We start from the raw sequence: 22,426 nt of genomic DNA, 5'->3' as shown, positions 1-22,426 counted from the left end.
GCAAAGAGCCTTTCCCTTTTGATAGGTACTTCCTGCCTGGCCGGTTTCCTGCTAGCCAATCACCAGTGAACGCAAGCAAACCCGGAAGTCCCTTAAAAAGGGGCTCCGCCTGGAACTTGGCGGCTCTTTTCATTTAGCAGCGTGCTATACAGGTATGACCCCGCCAAGTTGCCCACATAAGAAATGTCTAAACCTGTAGAGAATTTTTATAAAAATGTGTTTGAGCCAAAACTGATGACAATTGCCAGGAAGCAAGATCTCAGATGCTCCCGAGAGTGAGTTTTGCCGTTTCTTTCATGCATGTGCTCTCTTGAGGGTGCTTACAGCTTCGAGAGGTATTACTTATGGTATTTCAAAAATGTGTTAATCTATATGCACAAAAACAATGGACAGGGCTGGCTTAAAAACGTTTTACTGAAGAAGCTATAGGCCTGGGGCATGACTACCCACCAAGACTGCCCATTTAGGAATTTATGATCAAATCACCCTGTAGAACCCCTTTTTCTTCCACAGAGATCTTGTCCTGCCTCGTCCCTTCCCTTTACGTAGGTGAGGAAATGGAAGGAGCGATTTGCCCCAGGTGCTGTGGACAGATCTTGACCCTGTCGCAGGGCTGGAATAGTGTGCGGTGAGGGAGGCACTGGCCTCCAGTGCAAAATTTAAGAGAGCACCAAAAACCACAGTGATCAACATAAATAATAATTTAATGCAACATTTTAAAAGAGCAAAATTAATGCAAAACACACACACACACACACACACACACACACACACACACACACGGTGAGCAAAGTATATTTTTAAATGACAGGATCCGTGGTCCCATCTGACCCAGCAAGCCTAATACCAGCTTCAGCTTCCTTTTCTCCCGAGGGCCCTCTTATCAAACCCTTCCTTGGAGAACCTTCCCTGACCCATCCTCTCCCAAGCTGGTGTAGGGCCCCTTCTTATCTTCTAACACTCGACCCCATTATTATTATTTTTAATTGAAGTATAACAAACAGAAAAGTGTACAAAGCAGAAGTGTACTGTTTGATGAATTATCACAAGATGTTATCCTGTAACCACCACTCCCAGAGTAGAACATGGCCCGCACCCCCAGAGCCCCTCATGCCCCTTCTCATCACTTCCCCTCCCTCCTAATGTTCTGATTTCTTTTTCTTTTTTTAAATATATATTTTATTGATTTTTTACAGAGAGGAAGGGAGAGGGATAGAGAGGCAGAAACATCGATGAGAGAGAAACATTGATCAGTCGCCTCCTGCACACCTCCCACTGGGGATGTGCCCGCAACTAAGGTACATGCCCTTGATCGGAATCGAACCTGGGACCTTTCAGTCTGCAGGCCTACACTCTATCCACTGAGCCAACCCGGCTACGGCCTAATTTCTGATAAGCCATTGCATTTTGTGCCTGTTTTCCTAGACAGGAGTGGGCAAACTATGGCTTGCAGGCCAACCCCTACCCAACACCTATTTTTGTACTACCCACAAGCTAATGGCTATTACACTTTTTTTTTTTTTTAATTTTCACCTAAGGATATTTTCTTCTCATGGATTTTTTTTTTAGAGAGAGTGGAAGGGAGGGGCGGGGAGACAATGAGAGGGAGAGAATGAAACATCGATGTGAAAGAAGTACATCAATTGGCTGCCTCCCGCACAAGCCCCAGCGATCAAACCTGCCCTTGAACAGGAATTGAACCAGAGATCCTTCAGTGCGAGGGCAACGCTCTAACCACTGATCCAAACCAGCCAGGGCAGGTTTTTACATTCTTAAGTGTGTTTTTTTTTTAATGTAAAGAGTAATATTTTGTGACATGTAAAAATTACACAAGTTCAAAATTTTTTATTAGAACACACTCGTGCTCATTTCTTTATGTATGTCTATAGCTGTTTCACACTTTAATGGCACACAAAATTTTGAGTATTTGTGACAGGGTCCACATGGTCCACAAAGCCCAAAATATTTACTATCTGGTCCTTTCCAAAAAGTTTGTTAACTCCCGCACTCGACTGTAAACTCCTGGAGGTTGGGGCCCAATCTCATTCACTCTTATATCCCCAGAGCTGCACACAGTGCCTGGCACATAAAGAGTTTGTCTTTTTACATTATTATTATTATTAATCCTCACCTGAGGATATTTCCCATTGATTTTTAGAGAGACTGGAAGGGAGGAGGGAAAGACACCGAGAGAGAAACATCGATGTGAGAGAGACACATCAATTGGTTGCCTCCTGCATATGCCCGGACCAGGGCCGGACCAGTGCCCTTGACCGAAATCGAACCTGCGACCCTTCAGTCTGCGGGCCGATGCTTTAGCCACTAAGCCAAACTGGCTAGGGCAAGAGTTTGTCTTAATGATCAAATCATTTATTCTTCTTTCCATGGGAGGAAGAGAAGGAGATGCAGGATCAGATATACTGAAAGCCCTCTAAGGCTCCCCTCCCAGAGGCACTGTGTTTGGTGGTTAAGAGCAGGGAGGCTGGAGTTGGACACGTGGGTTCGAATCCTTCTTCCACCATTTACCAGCTGTATGACCTTGAGAAAGGTAATCCCTCCAAGACTTCTCCTCACAACATGTCGCGTTAGGAAAAATAGAGTCAAGTGCTTGTAAAGATTAAAATGAAATGGGATAGTAAAAAATCTGCCTTAAGATAATATCTAGGCCTCAGTTGTAGTTCAACTCCCGGCCCAGAGAGGCAGCAAAACCAGCCATGGCTGACCTCGGGCCCAGCTGCATCGAATAATGACATCCTGCCCTAATGCCCGCCACTCAATCCATGGAGACCACAATCCTGAATAGACCCACCTGGAAAGCTGCTGAATATTCTATTAAGATCTTCCCCTGGGACCTCCCCTAAATCTCCGCCCTTAAAACCCTTAGGATGGAGGACCAGTGCCTCTCCCTCCCGGGAGACTTTCTCTTTCTCTTCCTGTTTCCCCTGCTCCCCACCCCCGCCACCCCCAGGCACATTACCATTAGCTTCTCCACTCCCAAGCTCCAAGGGCCCTTCCTTTACCTCCATAACTCATTTCTTAAGCCCCTTTCTTCTAGGAATTACTTTTTCTACCTCTGTGATTTACCCAATAAATAAATGTTCTCTTACCAAAAAAAAATGTGCCTTATGTTTTAAATACATGTCAACTATCATCATCCTCATCAATATTATCTCCTCTGACAGGCCTGTGTAAATTAGGTCTTAGGTCACCGCAGAGCCCGCGAAGGGCTTCATTCCCTCCTGTCGCCTCCCCTCCCCTCACAAGCCCCATGCATCCCAGCCCACATTCTCTGAGTAACAGAACATCAGGTCTCAGAATGAGCAAGTGGCTTGTTCCCAGGCGCCTGTGGTACAGCCAGGTCTGCTCCAGGGCCTCCAGCCGCTGCCCACGCCCCACTCAGGCCCAGATCAATAACCCTGAGTCATTGGTTATGTATTAGGATGGCTTTAATCATTAGCCAGGACTCGGCAACGGGGCCTTCTCTGACGCTGCATTTTTCATGTGGAGATTTGGCAGTTTGAGGAGTCGCACTCCTGGACCTGAAGGCCATTTCTAGCTACTAATGCCTTTCAAAGGAGCAGCAGGAAACTGTAGCAACGCAGCGGGCTGGGGAGGCTGCCAAGCCGGCCTCCCTCCAAGAGGGCTGCTGGAGCCCAAGCTCTGCTGGGTCCGCCAGCCTCCCAGCAGGAAACAGAGGGCACGCTTGGCAGTGCCCACTGGTAGAGGCTTCACTAAAGGAACCTTGTACAGAGGTGTGAGCAGGATTGAGGGACCAGTGAAGCACCCCTGGGCTACCCACCGCTGGAAGCCACCCCCACCCCAGGCCCCAAAGGAGCGAAGGAAGGGGCTGTTGCGAGGAGGTAGTGAGAGTTGTAGCTGCAGGAGAGGGTGCGGCAGGCAGGGTGGAGAGAAGGGGGGAAGGATGGGGAGGGGCCAATGGCAGCCACCCAGCAGAGCCACCTCAGGCCACACCTGGTGGGTTCTCCGACAGGACGGACCAGGCGTAGAGAACACCTTTCACCTGCCATCTCACCCCTCTGCCCAGCCCCGCTGGCTGACTTAGCCCATCAGCAGGGTCCGCATGCCTTTCACCCGCCCAAGGCCCTCACTGAAAACCAAGGCAGTTCTACACTCAGATCCTGATTTATGCCAGGGGTCCTCAAACTTTGTAAACGGGGCCAGTTCACTGTCCCTCAGACCGTTGGAGGGCCGGACTATAGTTTAAAAAAAAAATCATGAACAAATTCCTATGCGCACTGCGGGCCCGGGACGAGTCGGCTGCTAAGCAGGACAGGCGGCGGGCCGGATAAATGTCCTCGGCGGGCTGCATGTGGCCCGCGGGCCTTATGCTGTCGACCAGGGGTGGTTTTCGTCAGTGTCTTCAGACATTTTTGATTGTCACCACTTGGACTCCTGGCACGCAGCGGGTAGAAGTGAGGGATGCAATGCACCGGACAGGCCCCATCAACAAAGCATTCTCCGGCCAAGTGTCACAGTGCGGAGGGGAGAAACCCTGGTTAACCTGATTGCTCCGGCCCCCTTCTCTGTTCCTCCCTCGGCCTCCAGCTGGGCCCTTCCTGCACGTCCTCTTCCAGCCCCAGCCAGGGCAGCTCCGGCCCTCTCTCAAGTCTACCCATGGAGGCTGGCTTCCGGGCTGCAGACGATGCTTGCCCAGCCCAGCCCTGGACTCCCAGCTCTTATGTCTGCACCCCACCTCCTTCTCCTTCCTTTCCTCTCTAAAGTGCCTGCCCTCCAGACCCTGTGCCATCACCCCCTACCTGTTACCTTCTCTCTCTCTCTCTCTCTCTCTCTCTCTCTCTCAATGATAATTCCTCCAGGTCCTCTCCTTCTAAATGTCATGGAACAAGGCAGACTTCTGGAGCTAGCCAAGATCATGCTCAAAGCTATTTGTACTCTTTCTCCCCTTACTTCCAGACCCTGGAATGTCCTCTTTATTTCTAAAGCACAAACGCTCTGATCTCCCTGAGGCTGCGGCTCCTGGGAGCTGCTGAGCCCGTGTCCTGCACAGGCACCTCTGGCTGGGAAGCCGGAAGGTCCCGCCAAAGTCACCTCCCCGTGGTCCCTGCCCCTGCGAGAGGGCTCCTCAGAGGACAGGGGGCTCCTGGGCACGGAAGAAGCAGTGGCCAGCTACGCATACGACTCTCCCAGTGCCAGGGAGACAGACCCTAGCTGCGGGCTGACCCTGCTCTCTCGATGCCCCCTCCTTGCCTGCCCCCTGCACAGGCCTCTCCTCACCCGGTCACCCTCCCTTAGCCCCACAAGGCTCAGGCCAAGTCGGGGAGGACCCCAGCTGTGTAGTCCTGAGAAGAAGTTGCCCAGAATGCCCACCTTTAGTCCTTTCCTCCACACACCCCTCAACGCCCAGAGAAACACCAGCTCCCTGCACCCCCAGAGCCCCGCGCTCCTGGTCCGCCACCAGCCACCCAGCCACACCCACTGGGGAGGGGCCGTGCCCTCCGGCCCCCGGAGCGACAAGCAGAAAAAGAAGATCCGGGATTGGGCCCCGGGCAGGGGAGCAGGGGTCCTGGCCAGCACCCCTCACTGCAGCCCCGCCAGCTCAGTGATGGGAGGGGCGTGCACCAGGAGCTCCTCGTAGCGACTGAGAAACAGCCGGAAGCGGGCGAGGTAGGTGTCCTCGTTGTAAGGCAGCTGCTTCTCCCGGAGGAACTGGGACACCACGGGCTTCACCTGCCGGAAGGTGGGCGGGAGGAGGCGCGCTGAGCCGGCCTGCGGACTGCGGGCCGGCCCTTCCCCGAGGGCCCTCCTTCCTCCCAGCGCCTGCGCCTGTCTGCCCAGTTCCACAGGCTCCGGAGGAGCTGGGGGCTTGCAGAGTTCCTGCCTCTCCCCTCCCAGCAGGCAAGGGACAGGGGGGCGGACTTCGCAGCACCCCCCGGGGCTCCCAACTACGGGACAGTCCTCCTGGCACAGAGGGTACAAACCATGGCTCCCTTTAGCAGCACCTACTGTGTGCCCAGCATCTCAGATCCATTTCTCCACTTCCTGCTCAAGGCCTGTGAATGTAAGCACTGCGTGCTCCTCATCTGCCCAGGTCAGATGAGGAAGCTGAGGCTCAGAGACGCCCATGAGCTTGCTGAGTCGCACTGCTAATAAGAAACGCACGTGTCTCTGACCGGAAACCCCCCCCCTGGGGACCTCTGACCAGGCCAGTTGGGGGACGCAGGGTTCAGGCGGATGCTGAAGGTTACCAGCCCTCCAGCTCGACCCCCACTACCTTTAGGCACATGTTGTCAGAGAGCTTGGGGAACAGGTGGTGCTCCACGTGGCAGCTGATGATGGAGTGGCCGAACGCCCAGTCCAGTACGGGCAGCCGGGGCAGGTTAAGCACCCCCAGGCTCATCATGTGAATCCGGCGGGGCTTCTTGTCCCGGGAGAACATGGGCAGCCCGATGTGCTGTGACAGACACGCGGGTCACGGCCCGAGCCATTCCTGCACCTCCCCACCCGCCCCGGTGTCCTCACCCGGCACTCGGGGATCAGTGGGCCCTTCTGCCCCCCTCACTCGCACTCGGGCGGGACCTGGTAGAGGCCTGAAGAGGCTGAGCCCCGAGCTCAGTCTCATCCATCTCTGGGCCTCTCTCCCCATCTGTCCAGTGAGGGGCGTGGTCTGGGTACCCCGTGGTCCCCAGTGAGGGGCGTGGCCTGGGTACCCCGTGGTCCCCAGCGCCCAGGACGGGGGAGGCCTCACCTGGAAGACGTTAACGTGGAGGTACGGGTGGGCCAGCAGGGATCTGGTGCAGAGCATGCAGGCCAGGGCTGAGGCGGGGCTCCGGAAGCCAGACACGTGCCGGAGCAGCCAGTAGTGAGAATAAAGGCCCAGGGAGATGAGGCCCAGCGCCCGCAGAGCGACCCCGAGCTTCACCTTCCTCAGCCGCTCTGCCAGAAGACAAGAAACACAGCGACGGGTGGGCAAGGCTCACATCTCAGCTGGCTCCCTGCTGGCCCAATGGTGCTAACTAGGCGATCTGGGTCATCCACCCTCAGCCCCGAAAGTAGATTCACCCACGTTAGGGATGAGGAAATGGAGCATTAGGCAACTTGACCAGGGTCACTCTGATAGTGACTGGCGGCCTGGGGCTTGAATCCAGGTCTGCCGCCCCCAGCCCCTGTCCTTCCACCAGAGGATTTGCTCCCATGATATTAAAAATTCTAACATGTGCCCGGCCGGCGTGGCTCAGTGACTGAGCATTGACCTATGAACCAGGAGGTCACGGTTCAATTCCCGGTCAGGGCACATGCCTGGGTTGCGGGCTCACTGGGGCGTGTGGGAGGCAGCTGATCAATGATTCTCTCTCATTATTGATGTTTCTATCTCTCTCTGAAATCAATCTTCTTCTCTGAAATCAATGAAAAAAAATTTTTAAAGTTTCTTTTAGCCCTGTGTGGTTTGGCTCAGTGGATAGAGCATCAGCCTGCAGACTGAAGGGTCCCAGGTTCAATTCCGGTCAAGGGCATGTACCTTGGTTGCGGGCACATCCTCAGTGGGAGGTGTGCAGGAGGCAGCCAATCGATGTTTCTAACTCTCTATCCCTCTCCCTTCCTCTCTGTAGAAAATCAATAAAATACATTTTTTTAAAAAAAGTTTCTTTTATAAAAATAAAAAGTCTAACATGCAATACAGTGCGAGGCATTTTCAAAGCGTTTTAACGTCTGTGATCTCATGAGGTAATCGTGCTGAGCAGGGAAGAACCGGAGGCTCAGAGAGGTTAAGTTACCTGCCCGAGGTCACCAGCGCGTACGCGGCTAAGCCAGGCTTGGCCCCAGGTCTGAGCTCTTCCCACCCAGCCTGGCTGCCTCAGAAAGTTCCTGTCCAGTCTCAGCTCAGGCCTCCTCACTTCCTCCATGGGCAGCCTCCACACTCGAGGAGGGGAGGAAGAAAAGGGAAGACCAGGTCTCTGCAGGCCACTCGGGACCCAGGCCCAGCACACTCACCGACAGCCACCAGGGGCGTGATGATGGGGATCAAGAGAGGCGCGAGGAACATGTAGACGTAGCGGTTGAGGCAAGGCAGCCTCCAGGTGCTCGAGTCCCCCAGGCCCAGCACATTGGTGTAGCCGTGGTGCATTTTGACGTGCCCGTACCGGGCGTCCTCGGCGGGGAAGGCCGTGCACACCTAGCGGAGGGAGCCGGAAAGGGCCCCGGATCCAGGTCAGCACAGCCCAGCAAAGCAGGACCTGTGGGAGCCTCGAGAACGCCCCACCCTCCAGGGCCTTCCTGCCTCGCTCACAGCCCCAGCTAATCAGCCTTGACCATCAACTCTCAGGTGTCTGTGAGCGCAGAGTGGCAGCCAGTCAGAGTAACTGTGTCCACCGGGTGTGGCGCTGCAACGTGTTGGGGCACGAGGCCAGCCCCCAGATTGCCACGCTGCCCCTGACCATCCAGAAAACCTGCCAGCCTGAGAGGCCTGGACAAGGCCCACTCCTGGCATCAGACTGCCATCATTTGGTGCGTGTTTCTCTTGGAAAGATCTGGACCTTCAGAGCTCCCCTCTGCGCCCTGAGCCTGCCGCAGGGAGGGGGCGGTGTGGGAGTAGTCAGGGGTGAAGGGAGGCCATGTCCTGGGCTGTCCACGCGGGTGGCACCTGGGGTGAGGGTGCCGGGCTAACTGCTCCCTGGGGTGACTCCTCTATAGCATTTGGGGGATTCTCCACAGCCGGTCCTGAGCAGCTGCTCTCTGACGCCAAGAGCAGCCATTCTGGACGCAAAAGAGGGGCCCAGGTGCTTCCTGTGCAGAGGCCTGCAGATGAACACGCAGACGGCAGCCTCTTCCCGCGTTTTATCCAGGCCACGAGATGCTGCTAACTGTGCTGCGGACACTGCCTGCCCGTGTGCGGGAGAGCGGGAAGGGTCCCCGAAGCCAGCCACCGAGAGCCTCTCAGGCAGCAGGAGGCCTTCGGTGAGCACGCAGCGCTCTGCACTCTGCGGGCCGCGCTAATCTCCAAGGCCGGGGTCAGGGCTGTGACTGCCCACTGTCGACAGAAGCGGAAACGGATATAGAGAGGCCACGTGAGCAGCCAGCTCCCTCCGCGATGTAGGCAGCAGAGGTGGAATTTGAACCCAGCTTTCATCCAAGGTAAGCCATACGACCCCTGAGACGTGCCTCTCACTCCAGAGAGCAGGGCCCAGGCTCTGGGGCCAGGCAAAGCCAGGAGAAATCGAAAGACAGCGAAGGACACTGTGCCCAGACTGTGCCAAGACGTACTCCTTTGGAACGAAATGGAGCCGAAATGGAGCCAGAAGCCCCATCTAAAGGACACTGAGGCCCGGCTGGCATGGCTCAGTGGTTGAGCATCCACCTATGAACCAGGAGGTGGTGGTTCCATTCCTCGTTGTGAGCTCAATCCCCAGTAGGGGGCGTGCAGGAAGCAGCCAATCAGTGATTCTCTCTCATCATTGATGTTTCTATCTCTCTCCCTGACCCTTCCTCTCTGAAATCAATAAAAAATATTTTTTAAAATAAAAAATGTATTTTTTAAAATATATTTTATTGACTTTAGAGAGGAAGGGAGAGAGAGATAGGAACATCAATGATGAGAGAGAATCATTGATCGGCTGCCTCCTGCACGCCCCCTACTGGGGACCGAGCCCGCAACCCAGGCATGTGCCCTTGGCTGGAATCGAACCTGGGATCCTTCAGTCTGCAGGTTGACATTCTATCCATTGAGCCAAACTGGCTGGGGCTAAATAAAAATATTTAATATATATATATATATAAAGAACACTGAGGGGCACAGGTAATGATGGCACTGTGCAGTTTTACAGCAGCCACCGGAGATGTGGCACGTCGCTGCTGCATTGTCCGCGGAAGGTAGACGGGGGCGGGGGTGGGGGGCGGGGGGAGATGCCGGTTCCGGGGCAGCCTTGCTGCGGAGTCCCCGGAGACAGGCCCGGCTGCGTTGCTCTCAGATGGCGTAACCCCCAGGGCTGGGCTGTGCTCTCTGTTTTTTGTAACCTCGCAACAGGGACAGAACCTGAGAGGGTGGGAGGGTATCGTGGTTTAAAGTGACATCTCTCCCAGGCCTGCTGGTCTTCGAGGACCCGCCTGCTCAAGAGCACACACCCATTGGGGCTCCTTGGTTGGGTCAAGTCAGTGGCAGAAGTCTGGCGGCGGGCACCAGGGGCTGCGAGGCTCACGGTTGTGTCCCAGGTGGAAGAAGCAACTGTTTGTAACTGCTCCTTCTGTGCCCTTCTTCTCCCAGGGTCAGTCCTCCTGCATTGCCTCTCTCATCAAGAAATGCCAGCAGAGCCCTAACCGGTGTGGCTCAGTGGATAGAGCGTCGGCCTGCGGACTCAAGGGTCCCAGGTTCGATTCTGGCCAAGGGCATGTACCTTGGTTGCGGGCACATCCCCAGTGGGAGGTGTGCAGGAGGCAGCTGATCGATGTTTCTCTCTCATCGATGTTTCTAGCTCTCTATCCCTCTCCTTTCCTCTCTGTAAAAAATCAATAAAATATATTTAAAAAAAAAAAAAAAAGAAATGCCAGCGGAGGAGGATGAGCACAAATATGTGATACCTTAATCAATAAAGAAATTTTTAAAAAAAGAAATACCAGCTGAATCATCAGTAAACCGCCATTAACAGGTGCTGGCGAGGACGTGGAGGAAATGGAACCCTTGTGCACTGTGGGGGGAATGCAGACGGGCGCAGCCACGGTGGAAAGCAGAACGGAGGTGCCTCAAAACATTAAAACTAGAGCTGCCATGTGATCCAGCAATTCGGCTTCTGGGTATTTATCAGAAGAAAACAGAAACACTAATTTGAAAAAAATCTATGCACCCCTATGTTCACTGCGGCGTTGTTTATAATAGCCCAGCCATGGAAGCAGCCCAAGTGCCCATCAGCAGAGGAGTGGGCAAAGGAGAAGCGGCGCGCCCATACGGTAGACTGTGACTCAGCCACCGCAAAGAATGAAAACTCGCCATTTGCAACAGCCTGGATGGCCTAGAGGGCTTTATGCCAGGTGAAGTATGTCAGTCCGAGAAAGACAACTACCACCTGCTTTCACTGATATGTGGAATCTAAACCAAAAAAAGAATAATCAGCCCTAGCTGGTTTGGCTCAGTGGATAGAGCGTCGGCCTGCGGACTGAAGGGTCCCAAGTTCAATTCCGGTCAAGGGCATGTACCTTGGTTGCGGGCACATCCCCAGTGGGGAGTGTGCAGGAGGCAGCTGATTGATGTTTCTCTCTCATTGATGTTTCTCACTCTCTATCCCTTTCCCTTCCTCTCTGTAAAAAATCAATTAAAAAATATATTTTTTTAAAAAAAGAATAATCAGAGAAAAACAGACTCAAAGATACAGAGAATAAATGGGTGGTTGCCAAAGGGGAAGGGGTTGGGGGGTGGAAATAAAATTAAAAAAAAAAGGAAGTCCGGCCAGTGTGGCTCAGTGGTTGAGCCGCCCTAAGGGGTAAGGGAGGCTCCCGATCCCTGAAGTGTCTTCTAATATTTCCTTTTACTTTATTTCGCAAACAGACAATACTTTGCAGGATTAAACACCATCATTATAAAATTATGACGCAACCGAAGTTGGGTGTCAAATAAGTCACGCTCTGAGACTGGAAGGGGAGGGACAGGGTGAGGAGGGTGACTGGCCAGAGGCTGCTGGTCTGGGAGATGCGAGATGGTGAGGGCGGACGGGCAGGTCCGGAGGCAGGATCTGGGGGAAAGGTGAGGGCTGGGAGAGGAGAGGAATCAGGGACAAGGCCAGGTGTCCAGCTTAGGGTCAGGGCCATGGTAGGGCCACGCCGGAGGTGGACATAGGAGCGGAGGGCAGCAGGCGTGCACAGGATGAGAAAGCGGGCTGTGCATCGCGTGTCCCTCGGGCAGGACGGACTCCGGGCTGGAGTCTGCCAGCTCCCATTCCCCCCCCCTACCCCCCGCCAGCTCCTCTCCCTGACTCCCAGGGGCTGGGCAGCCTGTCACGCTGGCTTCAGAGTGCTGAGGGCCTCTGGGGTTGGTTTTGTGTGTGTGTGTGTTTTTACAAAAGTATATTTTGGACTGCAGATCTGCGTTTGTCCTCTAAATTAGTATTTTAAATTAAGAAAATAGTCATAGCCCAGCTGGCATGGCTCAGTAGTTGTGCATCCACCTATGAACCAGGAGGTCACGGCTCGAGTCCCAGTCCGGGCACATGCCCGGGTTGCAGGCTCCATCCCCAGTGTGGGGCGTGCAGGAGGCAGCCGATCAATGATTCTCTCTCATCTTTGATGTTTTTTTTTTTTTAAATTTCTTTATTGATTAAGGTATTAACATTTGTCCTCATCCTCATCTTTGATGTTTCTATCTCTCTCTTCCTCTCTGAAATCAATAAAAATATAATTTTAAAAAGATAAGAAAAGAGTCATAGCCCTGCCGGTTTGGCTCAGTGGTTGGAGCATAAGGCCAAGGACTGAAGGATCTCAGGTTCAATTCCCGGTCAAGGGCATGTACCTTGGTTACAGGTTCCCCAGCCCTGGTGGGGGTGCTTGCAGGAAGTGACCAATCCATGTGTCTCTCTCACATCAATGTTTCTCTCCCCCGCCCCCCCCGCCCCTTCCTTCCTCTCTCTCTCTCTCTAGAAATCAATGGGGAAAGTATCGTCAGGTGAGGACTAAAAAAAAAAAAATTTTTTTTAAGTCATAGCTGAGCCTACGCAGTCTAACACCCCTCGGGGCTCAGGTGGGAAAAGGCAGAGAGAAGGTCAGAGTCAGCCCTGAGGATGATGGCCACACTGAACTCGTGGGAAGAGAACATTTGAGAATGAAGACCAGGCTGTGGTTCTTGGCTCTGTTTCCGCCACCACAAAGGCCTTGGATGAAGGTGGGGCCTCCCCGTGGGTGAGACTCCTGGGCGCAGAGCTGGGCTGCGCTGGCTCTGGAGCAGCTGGGACTCGCCCGCCCCGGAAGTTGAGAAACAGAGAAACAGCGGAGCTTAGCACCTGGCACAGCCTGCTCCCTCCCACTCCGGGAGCATCCATGGGGGACAGGAGGGGAGTGTCTAAGGTCCCTCTCAGTTCAGGGGTTAATCCCTGCCGAGCTTCAGGACTTAATGGTGGTGGCCCCACCTCCCCCTACCTCCCCCTACCTTTCCCCACCTTCCCCCACCTCCCCCCATTTCCCCCCACCTCCCCTTACCTTCCCCCGCCTCCCCCCCGCCTCCCCCACCTCCCCCCACCTTCCTGTGGCCCTTCACCAGCAGTCCCTGTGACATCCCCCGGACAGGAAGGGGCAGGCGCTCTTGCAGGGGAAGGCAGGTTATCAGTGGGCTGGAGTGAGGGTCAGAGGGCGGCTAGGAGGACTGGAACTTTCCTCACATAGACTGTGGACCGGAAGCGGGTCTTCAGAGGGAGGCTCCTGCTGTGTGGGGAGGTGCGTATGACTGGGACACTTTGGTGGAGAAACAACAACCACCTGGAGCGTCACTGCTTGCCCCTCCCCCCGATGGGGAGAGTGGGTCAGAGAGGGTGAGGTCCTTGCCCACCCCCATCTGGAGCCAGCAGCCCCTGAGACGAACCTGGCAAAACTGGGTGCCCCAGGAAAGCCAAGGATACTCAGCTGACACCGAAGGCTGCGGAGCGGAGGACTAGATTATTCTACGGTGCTGGGAGACTCAGGCACCCAGCAGGAAGAGTGACCGCAGGACGTGGGAGAAGTGGACAGGCAGGGGTCCAGGAGGGTCCTGGGCAGCAGGAGCTGGTCCTTTGTGCAACGCAGAGAACAGGTGGTGGGCCAGAGCCACAACCAACGGCCCCCCAACACACACACACACACACACACACACATAGACACACATACACACACACACAGAGACACACATACACATTCATACACAGACACACAGACACACACATACACACACATACACACAGACACACATACACATTCACACACATACACATACAGACACACAGACACATTCACACACATGCACATACATACACACACATACACACACATACATACATACATACACACACACACACAGTTCTGTCTGCTTTGCATAACTGCATCAACCTTTCCGTTCAAAACAACACGAACAAACGACAAAAACTGCTGACCCCTCCTCGCTGCTGCACGCGCCCTCCACGGCTGCACGCACCCTCCACGGCTGCACGCGCCCTCGGGAGTACAGAAAGCACAGCTGACACTAACAAGCATCGAAGAGCAGGTCCGGGCCCTACGTCAAGGTCTCGGTGAATCCCCACACTGGCTTCAAGGGAGGTAATGCAGTCAGTCCCGTTTATTAGATGAGGAAGCGAACACTTAGATCAGGCGTCCTCAAACGACGGCCCGCGGGCCACATGCGGCCCGCCGAGGACATGTATCCGGCCCGCCGGGTGCCGCTGCCTGTCCTGCTTAGCAGCCGACGCGTCCCGGGCCCGCAGTGCGCATAGGAATTTGTTCATAGTTTTTTTTTAAACTATAGTCCGGGGGGACAGTGAACTGGCCCCTTGTTTAAAAAGTTTGAGGACCCCTGATTAGATGCTGAACTTGACAGCATGCCCAAGGTCAGGCGGCCAGTGGGGCTGGGAATGCACCGGGGAGGGCAGTTCCCAAGGCCCTGCCCTGCCCTGTCACCTGCCTGGCTGGCCAGGCCGCAGGCGAGGAGGGAGCAAGTTCCACAGAGGAACCGGAGAGGCCTGAGACCAGGCCAGAGAGACAGCCAACCTGGCCAGAACCCTTTGCCTCCCTGGCCCTGCCCGAGCGTCAGGGTGAGAAGGCCGAAGCAGGATGGGGAGGGGCAGGAAGAGGGGGCGCAGGGTCAGGAGAGAGGAGGGACCTTCCTGGAGCAGACTTGGGGGAGCAGGGAGGGGCCTTCTCAGGATGGCTCAGTCGTCACCAGGCATCAGAGGGACACGTGTTCCGGAGCTGGGACACTGTGGCACCAGGCACCTCCTCCCGCCCCCTTCCGTCCCCGGCTCACATTTTAAACCCTGATTGCAAAACCAGGAGGCCCCAAAGGCTGTAGCCAAGACCTGCCAGGCACAGGTGTAGTAGGAGGAGGAAGCTCCGTCACCACTTGGGCTAGGGCTGCAGAGAGCTGAGCGGGTGCCCCCGGAGAAGCAGGGGTACCCAGGCCGAGTCCACTGCCATAGATACGCGTACATCCCCTCATACAGTTCTCCCCCCACAGGTACCACCACCCTCCAGGGCACCCACAGACACACACTGTGGTGCAGGCTGCACACGTGGACCCACATCCCAGCAGCTGCAGCCACCTGCCCACGTGGGCACACAGCTGTACACATCTGCACACTGGCACCGAGCAAGGAGGGTGCCCGCCTGGCCCAGCAGCTGCCTCGCCCTCTCCCAGGCTCACCTCCACGAAGAAATGTGCCCAGATCTTGCTCCAGCGCCTGGACTCAGTGAGGGCACCGTGCGTGGCCAGGTGGCTGCCCTTGACAGTGAGCGTGTAGTGGCACACACCCAGGATGGTGATGCCCAGGACAAAGACCAGGCCATTCTCCGAACGCAGGCACAGGAACCCTGCGGGGGAGGGGGGAGGGGAGCAAGGTTTTTCTCAGCTTTTGGAGATCTGGGCCCAAACCCGGGGAAGCCCAGACCAACGTGAGCCCAGCCCTGGGGGCCACCACAGGCAGCGGTGTGGCGGGTCCCCCTGTGGCCTGAGGGGAGGGCTCTCTCATCGGGATTTGGGGACAAAACAGAGCCCCGTTGACTCCTCAAGGAGATTCCAGGAGTCTTGATCCTGGGCCCCAGCCAGAGCAGCAATGGCTGGGCATGGTGGGGGTCCAGACCAGGGGAAGTCCAGGGAAACCCCCTCCCGCTTCACCCCATCTCTGGTGGTCCCACGGAACTTCCTCCCCTCCCCTGGACTAGGGTCCTCACCCCTCCCAGCCTCCCCACCCCTCTCAGCTGCCCCTCCTCTGCCCTTCATGCCTGGTCTCTCTCTCCCCCCCACCCCCTCACCCCGGGCCCAGGTCCTCTGAGGACACAGGGCAGGACACCCCAAACAGACGGTCAGATTTGAGGTCCCCAGCACGCAGCGTCTCCCCTATTCCACCCCCAGCCCTCTTCATTCCCTTCCTCGCACCCTCCCCCCAGCCGGCCCCTTGTCGCCCTGTCCCCGTGTCCCCGTGTCCCGTGTCCCGTGTCCCTCACCAGGCGGCAGGGCGAGGAGGCTGAGCGCAAGGATGGAGCAATCCACGCCGTGGCGCTCCCACCACGAGCTCGCCCTCACCACGTCCTGAACCCGCGCCTCCAGCTCGCCCAGCAGCTGCTCGGCCCCGCCGCTCCCTCCGGGCGCTCCCCGCGCCGCCGCCGTTTCCATGGGCTCCGGACCACTGGGAAGACACCGGCGTCTGCGGGGCCCAGCGAGGCGCAGGGCACGGGCGGGGGCGGGCCGGGGCGGAGTCACGCGCCTGGCACCCGCCCCGTGTGATGGTTCGCGCTGGGCACCGAGCGCCTCTGGACCAGAACTTCCGCGGGAGGAGCGGGTAGATGCGGGAGGGTGGGGAGGAGACTGGGAGCCCCAGAGTAGAGGGGACCAGCGCAGGGGGACGCGCGGATACCCGCCAGGGTCCCTGACCGCCTGACCTCAAACAACTCCTGTCCCCTCACCAGCTCCGGTTGCAGGATTTTATTCCACAGCCTGAGTATCTTTCTTAGTAGCACTTGGCAGACACGTGACCCCTGGAGAGTTGGCCCACCAGTCCAGTGAGTTTTTAAAAAAATATATTTTTAGCCCTGACCGGTTTGGCTCAGTGGATAGAGCGTCGGCCTGCGGACTGAAGGGTCCCAGGTTCGATTCTGGTTAAGGGCATGTACCTGGGTTGCAGGCACATCCCCAGTGGGGGGTGTGCGGGAGGCAGCTGATCAATGTTTCTCATCGATGTTTCTATCTATCCTCTCCCGTTCCTCCCTGTAAGAAATCAATAAAATATATTTAAATAATATATATATTTTTTATTGATTTCAGAGAGGAAGGAAGAGGGGGAGAGAGAGAGAGAAACATCAATGATGAGAAAGAATCATTGATCTGCTCCCTCCTGCATGCCCCCCACTGGGGATTGAGCCCGCAACCCTCCCTCCCCCGCATGTGCCCTTGACTGGAATCGAATCTGGGACCCTTCAGTTCACAGGCCAACACTCTATCCACTGAGCCAAACCGGCCAGGGTCAGTCCAGTGATTTTGGGGTGACAGAGAGAGCTGTAGAGGAAACACATCCAGACTTCACCATTCCCGGTGGGATCCTTCACTCACTCAGGGGTGTCCAGGTCTGGACCCAGGAACAAGGCCAAGGCCACAGCAAACATCTCCCACCCCCCTCCCCCCAAGACTTGGGTCCTAGCCCCTTCCCATCAGCCCAGGTCCCCACCCAGCAGGGCTGGAGGCTGGAGCCACTGTGCTCTGCAAACACCCTTCTCAGCTTTCTCCTTTTTGCTTCTGTTGTACTTTCTCCCTGGTCTTACCCTGAAGTCCCTTTAAAAGGGAGGTCTGGGCCCGGCTGGTGGGCGCGGCTCAGCAGTTTAGGATCAACATATGAACCGGGAGGTCACGGTTGGATTCCTGGTCAGGGCACATACCCAGGTTGCAGGCTGGATCCCCAGTGTGTGTTTGGGGCGGGGGAGGGGGGTGCGCGCAGGAGGCAGCCAATGATTCTCTCTCATCATGGATGTCTCTCTCCCTCCCTCCCTCTCCTTTCCTCTCTGAAAACAATAAAAATATACTTTTCGGGGTGAAATGAGGTCTGGTATGGTGAGGGCAGCAGCACTTTCAGCAGGAGACCTTTGGGAGGGGTGATGAGACCAGCATAGGGAGGGAGGGAGGGAGGGAGGGAGGGAGGGAGGGAGAGAGACATCTCCTTCTGTTTTCCTTCATGAATTCTTAGGAGTTTGTCCTCCCAATTCTTTACAAAAGGGCAGGATTTCTTTATCGGGTCAGTATTCTAAGGGGCTTACAACCTAATAGACCAGTTCTCCCCACACACACATCCGCTCCTGGAAGGTACCATGATGTTCACATCCGTATTAGGTTGTGGGATTTCCCCACAGCTGCGGAGCCTGGCATCATCCCACTTCAATCGGTGGAGGCCCAGCGACGGGAACTAATCTGCCCAACACGCACCCCACAGGGACCAAAGGAAAGAGCCAGAACTCCAGCCCAGGACTTGGCTCCCACACCCAACGATCTTCTGTTTATATCAGAGGTGTTACAATCAGACAAGGGGCCGGTGCCCTACCCCCTCCCTATCTCGCCATTGAGCCCCTCCCCCTGGGACATACTAGAATATTCAGGGAAGAGACAGGTACAGTTTCCTATTTTCATTTTTTTATTTATCTTATTTTTAATCTTCTCTCTGGTCCAAACCCAAGACAGGTGAGCCCTCCTCCAGGCCCCAGTGGACGGGGTGCCCTTGGGCCTAGCAGTGGTGTGGGGAGTGGGGTGTCACATGACGCTAGGTTTGGCCTTCCCGGGACCTCCGGAGTTCCCCACCCTGGGGCAGCGATGCCTCCTCCTTTTTGTGATTCAGATCTTTATTTGCTGGGGTTCACTGGGGTTAATTATTGTTGTGGTTGGGGTTGGGGGGGGGGAGGAGCGCTGCCCTGACCCCAGGGCTTGGAGGGGGATCCTGAGAGTTTGGAGACCTGGGAGGCTGGAGAACACCTCTTCCAGCAATGCAACCATTTCTATGCTCTAAGCCTGGGTGGCTGGGTCTTTAACCCTTTCTTGTCTTCCACCCATCATGCCACCCTCCCCGCCCCACCCCCACCCCCGGTCATCAAAGCCTGGTGAGGCCGGCTCCATGAGGCAAGCGGCATTATTCACAGGGGTGGGGTCCAGGGAGCTGGGGGAGCAGCAGCCTAGCCTCTGGCTCAGATCTTGGTCATCTGAGAGTGGGACTGGCACCCCAAGCTCCCCTGGCTCCAGCAGGGCGGGCCCACATGGACAGGGTGCCTCAGACTCACCCTCCGAGGACCGGACCCCTGGCCTGCCCCAGCTGCCTGCAGCCTCCATCCGCCCTCCCAGGCTGCCAGCCATCCCGCCAGGACCAAGCCAGGTTGGTCAGGGAGTGAGGGGGTGAGGGAGAGGGGGCCAGCCTGGTGCTGCTGGGGACACCGCTGAGGCTCCCAGCGCTGTCAGTCTGTCCCCACCTTACAGGACGGAAACGGAGGCCCAGGCTACCTTTCCAAAATACACAGCAAGTTCGGTCCTTGAACACCCAAGGCTGGGATGTTGGGAACCCAGACTCCTGGCTGGTGAGGTTCCCCAGGGGGCACCTGGTTGCTCCCTCTGAGTCCGGTTGGCACCACGGTCCAGTGTGTGCCAGTGACTCTGGATTTGGGTTCGCCTTTAAGGGAGTGTGTTGGGCCTGGCGGGGTTGGTGCCAGGGCTGGGAGTGAGAGCCGGGGTTCTCACACAGTATGGAGGCCCAGAACCGTGTGTAGAGCGAGGCTCTGGGCTCAGACACACCCAGGTTCCAGTCCTTGCTGTGTGACCCTAGGCAGGTCACTTCCTGAGAGGGTGATTCGGAGTAGATGAAGGCGACACCAGTTACCTTAACAGTTCTCTGGGCAGAGTATTAAGATCATTTCTTTTGTTGTTGTTGTTGTTTTAAATATGTTTTTATTTATTTTTAGAAAGTGAGGAAGGGAGAGGGATAGAGAGATAAAAAAAATCAATAAGAGAGGAGCATCATTGATCGGCTGCCTCCTGCACGCCCCTTCCTGGGGATCGAGCCCGCAACCCAGGCCGAGAATGGAATCTTGACCTCCTGCTTCATAGGTTGACCCTCAACCACTGAGCCACACCAGCCAGAAAAGATCATTTCTGTAGAATGGATACCAATGGGCCACACAGGGCAAGTGCTCGTGGTAGATACAGTTATCACTGATGACAGTTCTTGTGCAATTGTAATTATTGTTATGTTGAATATTGATATGATTTAAATCTGATACCCTTTGGTATCGATGATAGATAATGATAGTAAAACGTGGCTTCCATTTCCAGCAGGAACAGGGCCTGAACATGCTCTCTCTGCCTATTTCCCGCTCCTCCTTGCCCATGTTTTCCGTGTGTGTGTGTGTGTGTGTGTGTGTGTGCGCGCGCACGCGTGTGTGTAGGGCTGAGGTTCAGGGCCATGGTGACTCCTCCCACAGCTCTGAAGTATGACCACGCTGTGTAGATGGTGTGGGGAGCATTGAAAGGGGAGTCTGGGGACCACCCAGCATGTCAGTTCTCTCTGCCATGGGCACAGGGATGCCCAGGCCTGGCGGATGCCCATGAACCCTCCTCATCTCCAGATTCCTGTCCACCAGGTCAGGCTGGGTTGTCATCGCCCCCTGCTGGTCAGATGAAGATGCCTCTAGGTGTTTAGTGGGGGAGGGGTTCCGTCTCAAGAGACTGCACCCTGGGACTGCCTAGGGCTCACCAACTGGGTAGGGCTGGGACCGCAGGAACAATGGGTCTGTTTCAGGCCACCAATAAACACGATCATTATTAACTGCTATGCGTGAAGTGCTTTGCCCCATTATCATTTCACCCCCCTAATGACCTGTGGGATTAACACTGTCATTATAATGAATTATAATACCTATTTTACAGACTCAAAGGGGGGGTGACTTATCCAAGGCCATACAGCTAGACAGGGGCGGAGATGGTTTTGCTGCCCAGAGGTTTGCCGCCTCCCATAAACCCAGGCTTATCTCAGAGGATGTGACGCAGGCACGGGCTGGGAGAACGGGAGTGTCACGCTGTCCAGGGCTGGCTAACGTGGGCACAGGAGGCAGCTGGCACCATGGAAAGCATCGGGAAACCTGGTACTACTTTGCCCACTTGGCTGCTCTGTGACCTTCAGCCAGTCCCTTGCCCTCTGGCCTTAATTAACCTCGTCTGTAAAATGAGAACGCTGGGGTGACGAACCCCGTTGAGCATGGGAGGCAGAATTTCACGTCATACCCGGAGGCCCTTCCTGCCTCTGATTCATTCCCCACCCTCATCTCCATCCATCAGTAATCCCACTTACGATACGACCCACAGCAGGCTAACTAAGGCTCGTAACCTGGGTCCCTGGGCCTCTGGGGGCTCCGTGAACGGCCTGAAGTTGTGAATGAAAGTGCACTTGAGTGTGTGTGTGCCGGATGCGCATTTTCCAGGGAAAGTGTCCATATTATCATCAGATTCTAATCCCCAACGGCTAAGCATCACTGGTTACCCTAACCTTGTAGGAAGACTCCCTAACTCGATCTGAATTTTTAGGGGAATGCGTGGAGAAAGTTGAGTCTGGTGTAAAATTCTCCCCTTCACTCTGTGTGTTCCCCAGACTTCTAGAGCCACCGGCTCTTCACCCCGGGCTTCCACCCTCAGCCACACTGACCTCTGGAGACCTCCGCCCCCACTGCTTCCGGTTAGTCTCTGCCTCCACGCTGATGCTCTGATCTCTTGTCATTGCAAATCTTCATCCCCATGTCCGTCCCTGGACCTGCTTCGCTGCCCGGACAGGCCGGTCTTTCCAGAGGTAGGTGCAGTGACCAGGATGGCCAGTAGGGGTCGCTGGGCTGATGAACCCCGTGGAGCATGGGAGGCCGAATTCTCACGTCTTGTTGGCCCCCTTGACAGACCCAGGGTGAGGAAAGGAGGCCTGTGTCAGGTCTGGACCTTCCTCTTGGTAAGCCTCAGTTTTTCCATCTGTAGAGTGGAGGGAGGTGGCCTAGAACCCCTAGATGGTTGCTAGGCAACCTTCCAGCCCCGAGGTCCTGTGAACCTTTCTGATGGATGCTGGAGGGAGGGGGGTTGTCTTGAACTCCCCTTGGCAGAAGCACTTGGACCAGCATCCTGAGGGAATGGAACAAAACTCCAGAGCCCTTTCCCAAACTTGACCGAGAAAACAGAGCTCATTGTCCTGCAGCTTAAGGGGGAGCTGGAAGAAAGGAGGGTTCTAAACAGGGCTGCCCCAAGAGCTGCCTGGGAGGCCTCCCAGGGGTGGGTTGGGGGGAGGGGGCCTTGATTCAGGGCTGATGGGGCCCAGGTGGTGGATGGCAGTGTGCTGGATTCGGCTCCTGCCCGTGTCTGGAGAAGCCCGGGCAGACCCCGGTGAGAGGGAGAGAAAGCGTGGTCCTACCTTCAGCAGCTGCAGGCCCTGGGAACAGGGCTGGCGGCTGGGCGGCCTCCTCACTCAGCAGCTGGGGGCTGTCTCATCCCCGTTCTGAGCCTTCCCTCTCCATCAGCTCCAAATTCTGGGCCCAGGGAGCAGGTGGAGGCCCTGCAGAGATGCCCAGGGAGGAGCGCCCAACCGCCCATCCCAGGACTCCCTGCAAGGAATAGGTCCAAGTCCTCGAAGGCACAAAAAGACCCTCTCCCTCTCCTACCCCACCCCCTTGCCCTCTTCATCCCAACCCTCTCCCACCCCCACGTGATTAAAGAACAGGACACAGGCATGACAATGATGCA

General features: G+C 55.9%; 1 protein-coding gene across 1 annotated transcript; it reads right to left on the bottom strand.

The window, feature by feature from the left end:
* Positions 1–3,430: 3,430 nt before the first annotated feature.
* On the bottom strand, positions 3,431–16,334 carry FADS6 (fatty acid desaturase 6). The gene is made up of 6 exons (XM_080680559.1): positions 16,138–16,334; positions 15,338–15,504; positions 7,972–8,152; positions 6,728–6,915; positions 6,254–6,433; positions 3,431–5,709 (listed from the first exon to the last, which is right to left on the bottom strand). Exons 1-6 carry the CDS (start codon positions 16,304–16,306, stop codon positions 5,560–5,562), a joined length of 1,035 nt encoding a protein of 344 aa, XP_080536685.1. The 5' UTR covers positions 16,307–16,334; the 3' UTR covers positions 3,431–5,559.
* Between the last annotated feature and the right edge of the window lie 6,092 nt (positions 16,335–22,426).

Source organism: Plecotus auritus, assembly GCF_963455305.1.
Source record: "Plecotus auritus genome assembly, chromosome: 7".
Classification (NCBI taxonomy): domain Eukaryota; kingdom Metazoa; phylum Chordata; class Mammalia; order Chiroptera; family Vespertilionidae; genus Plecotus; species Plecotus auritus.
The sequence above is the reverse complement of the archived record's forward strand: the minus strand, read 5'-3'. Positions and strand labels throughout refer to the sequence as shown.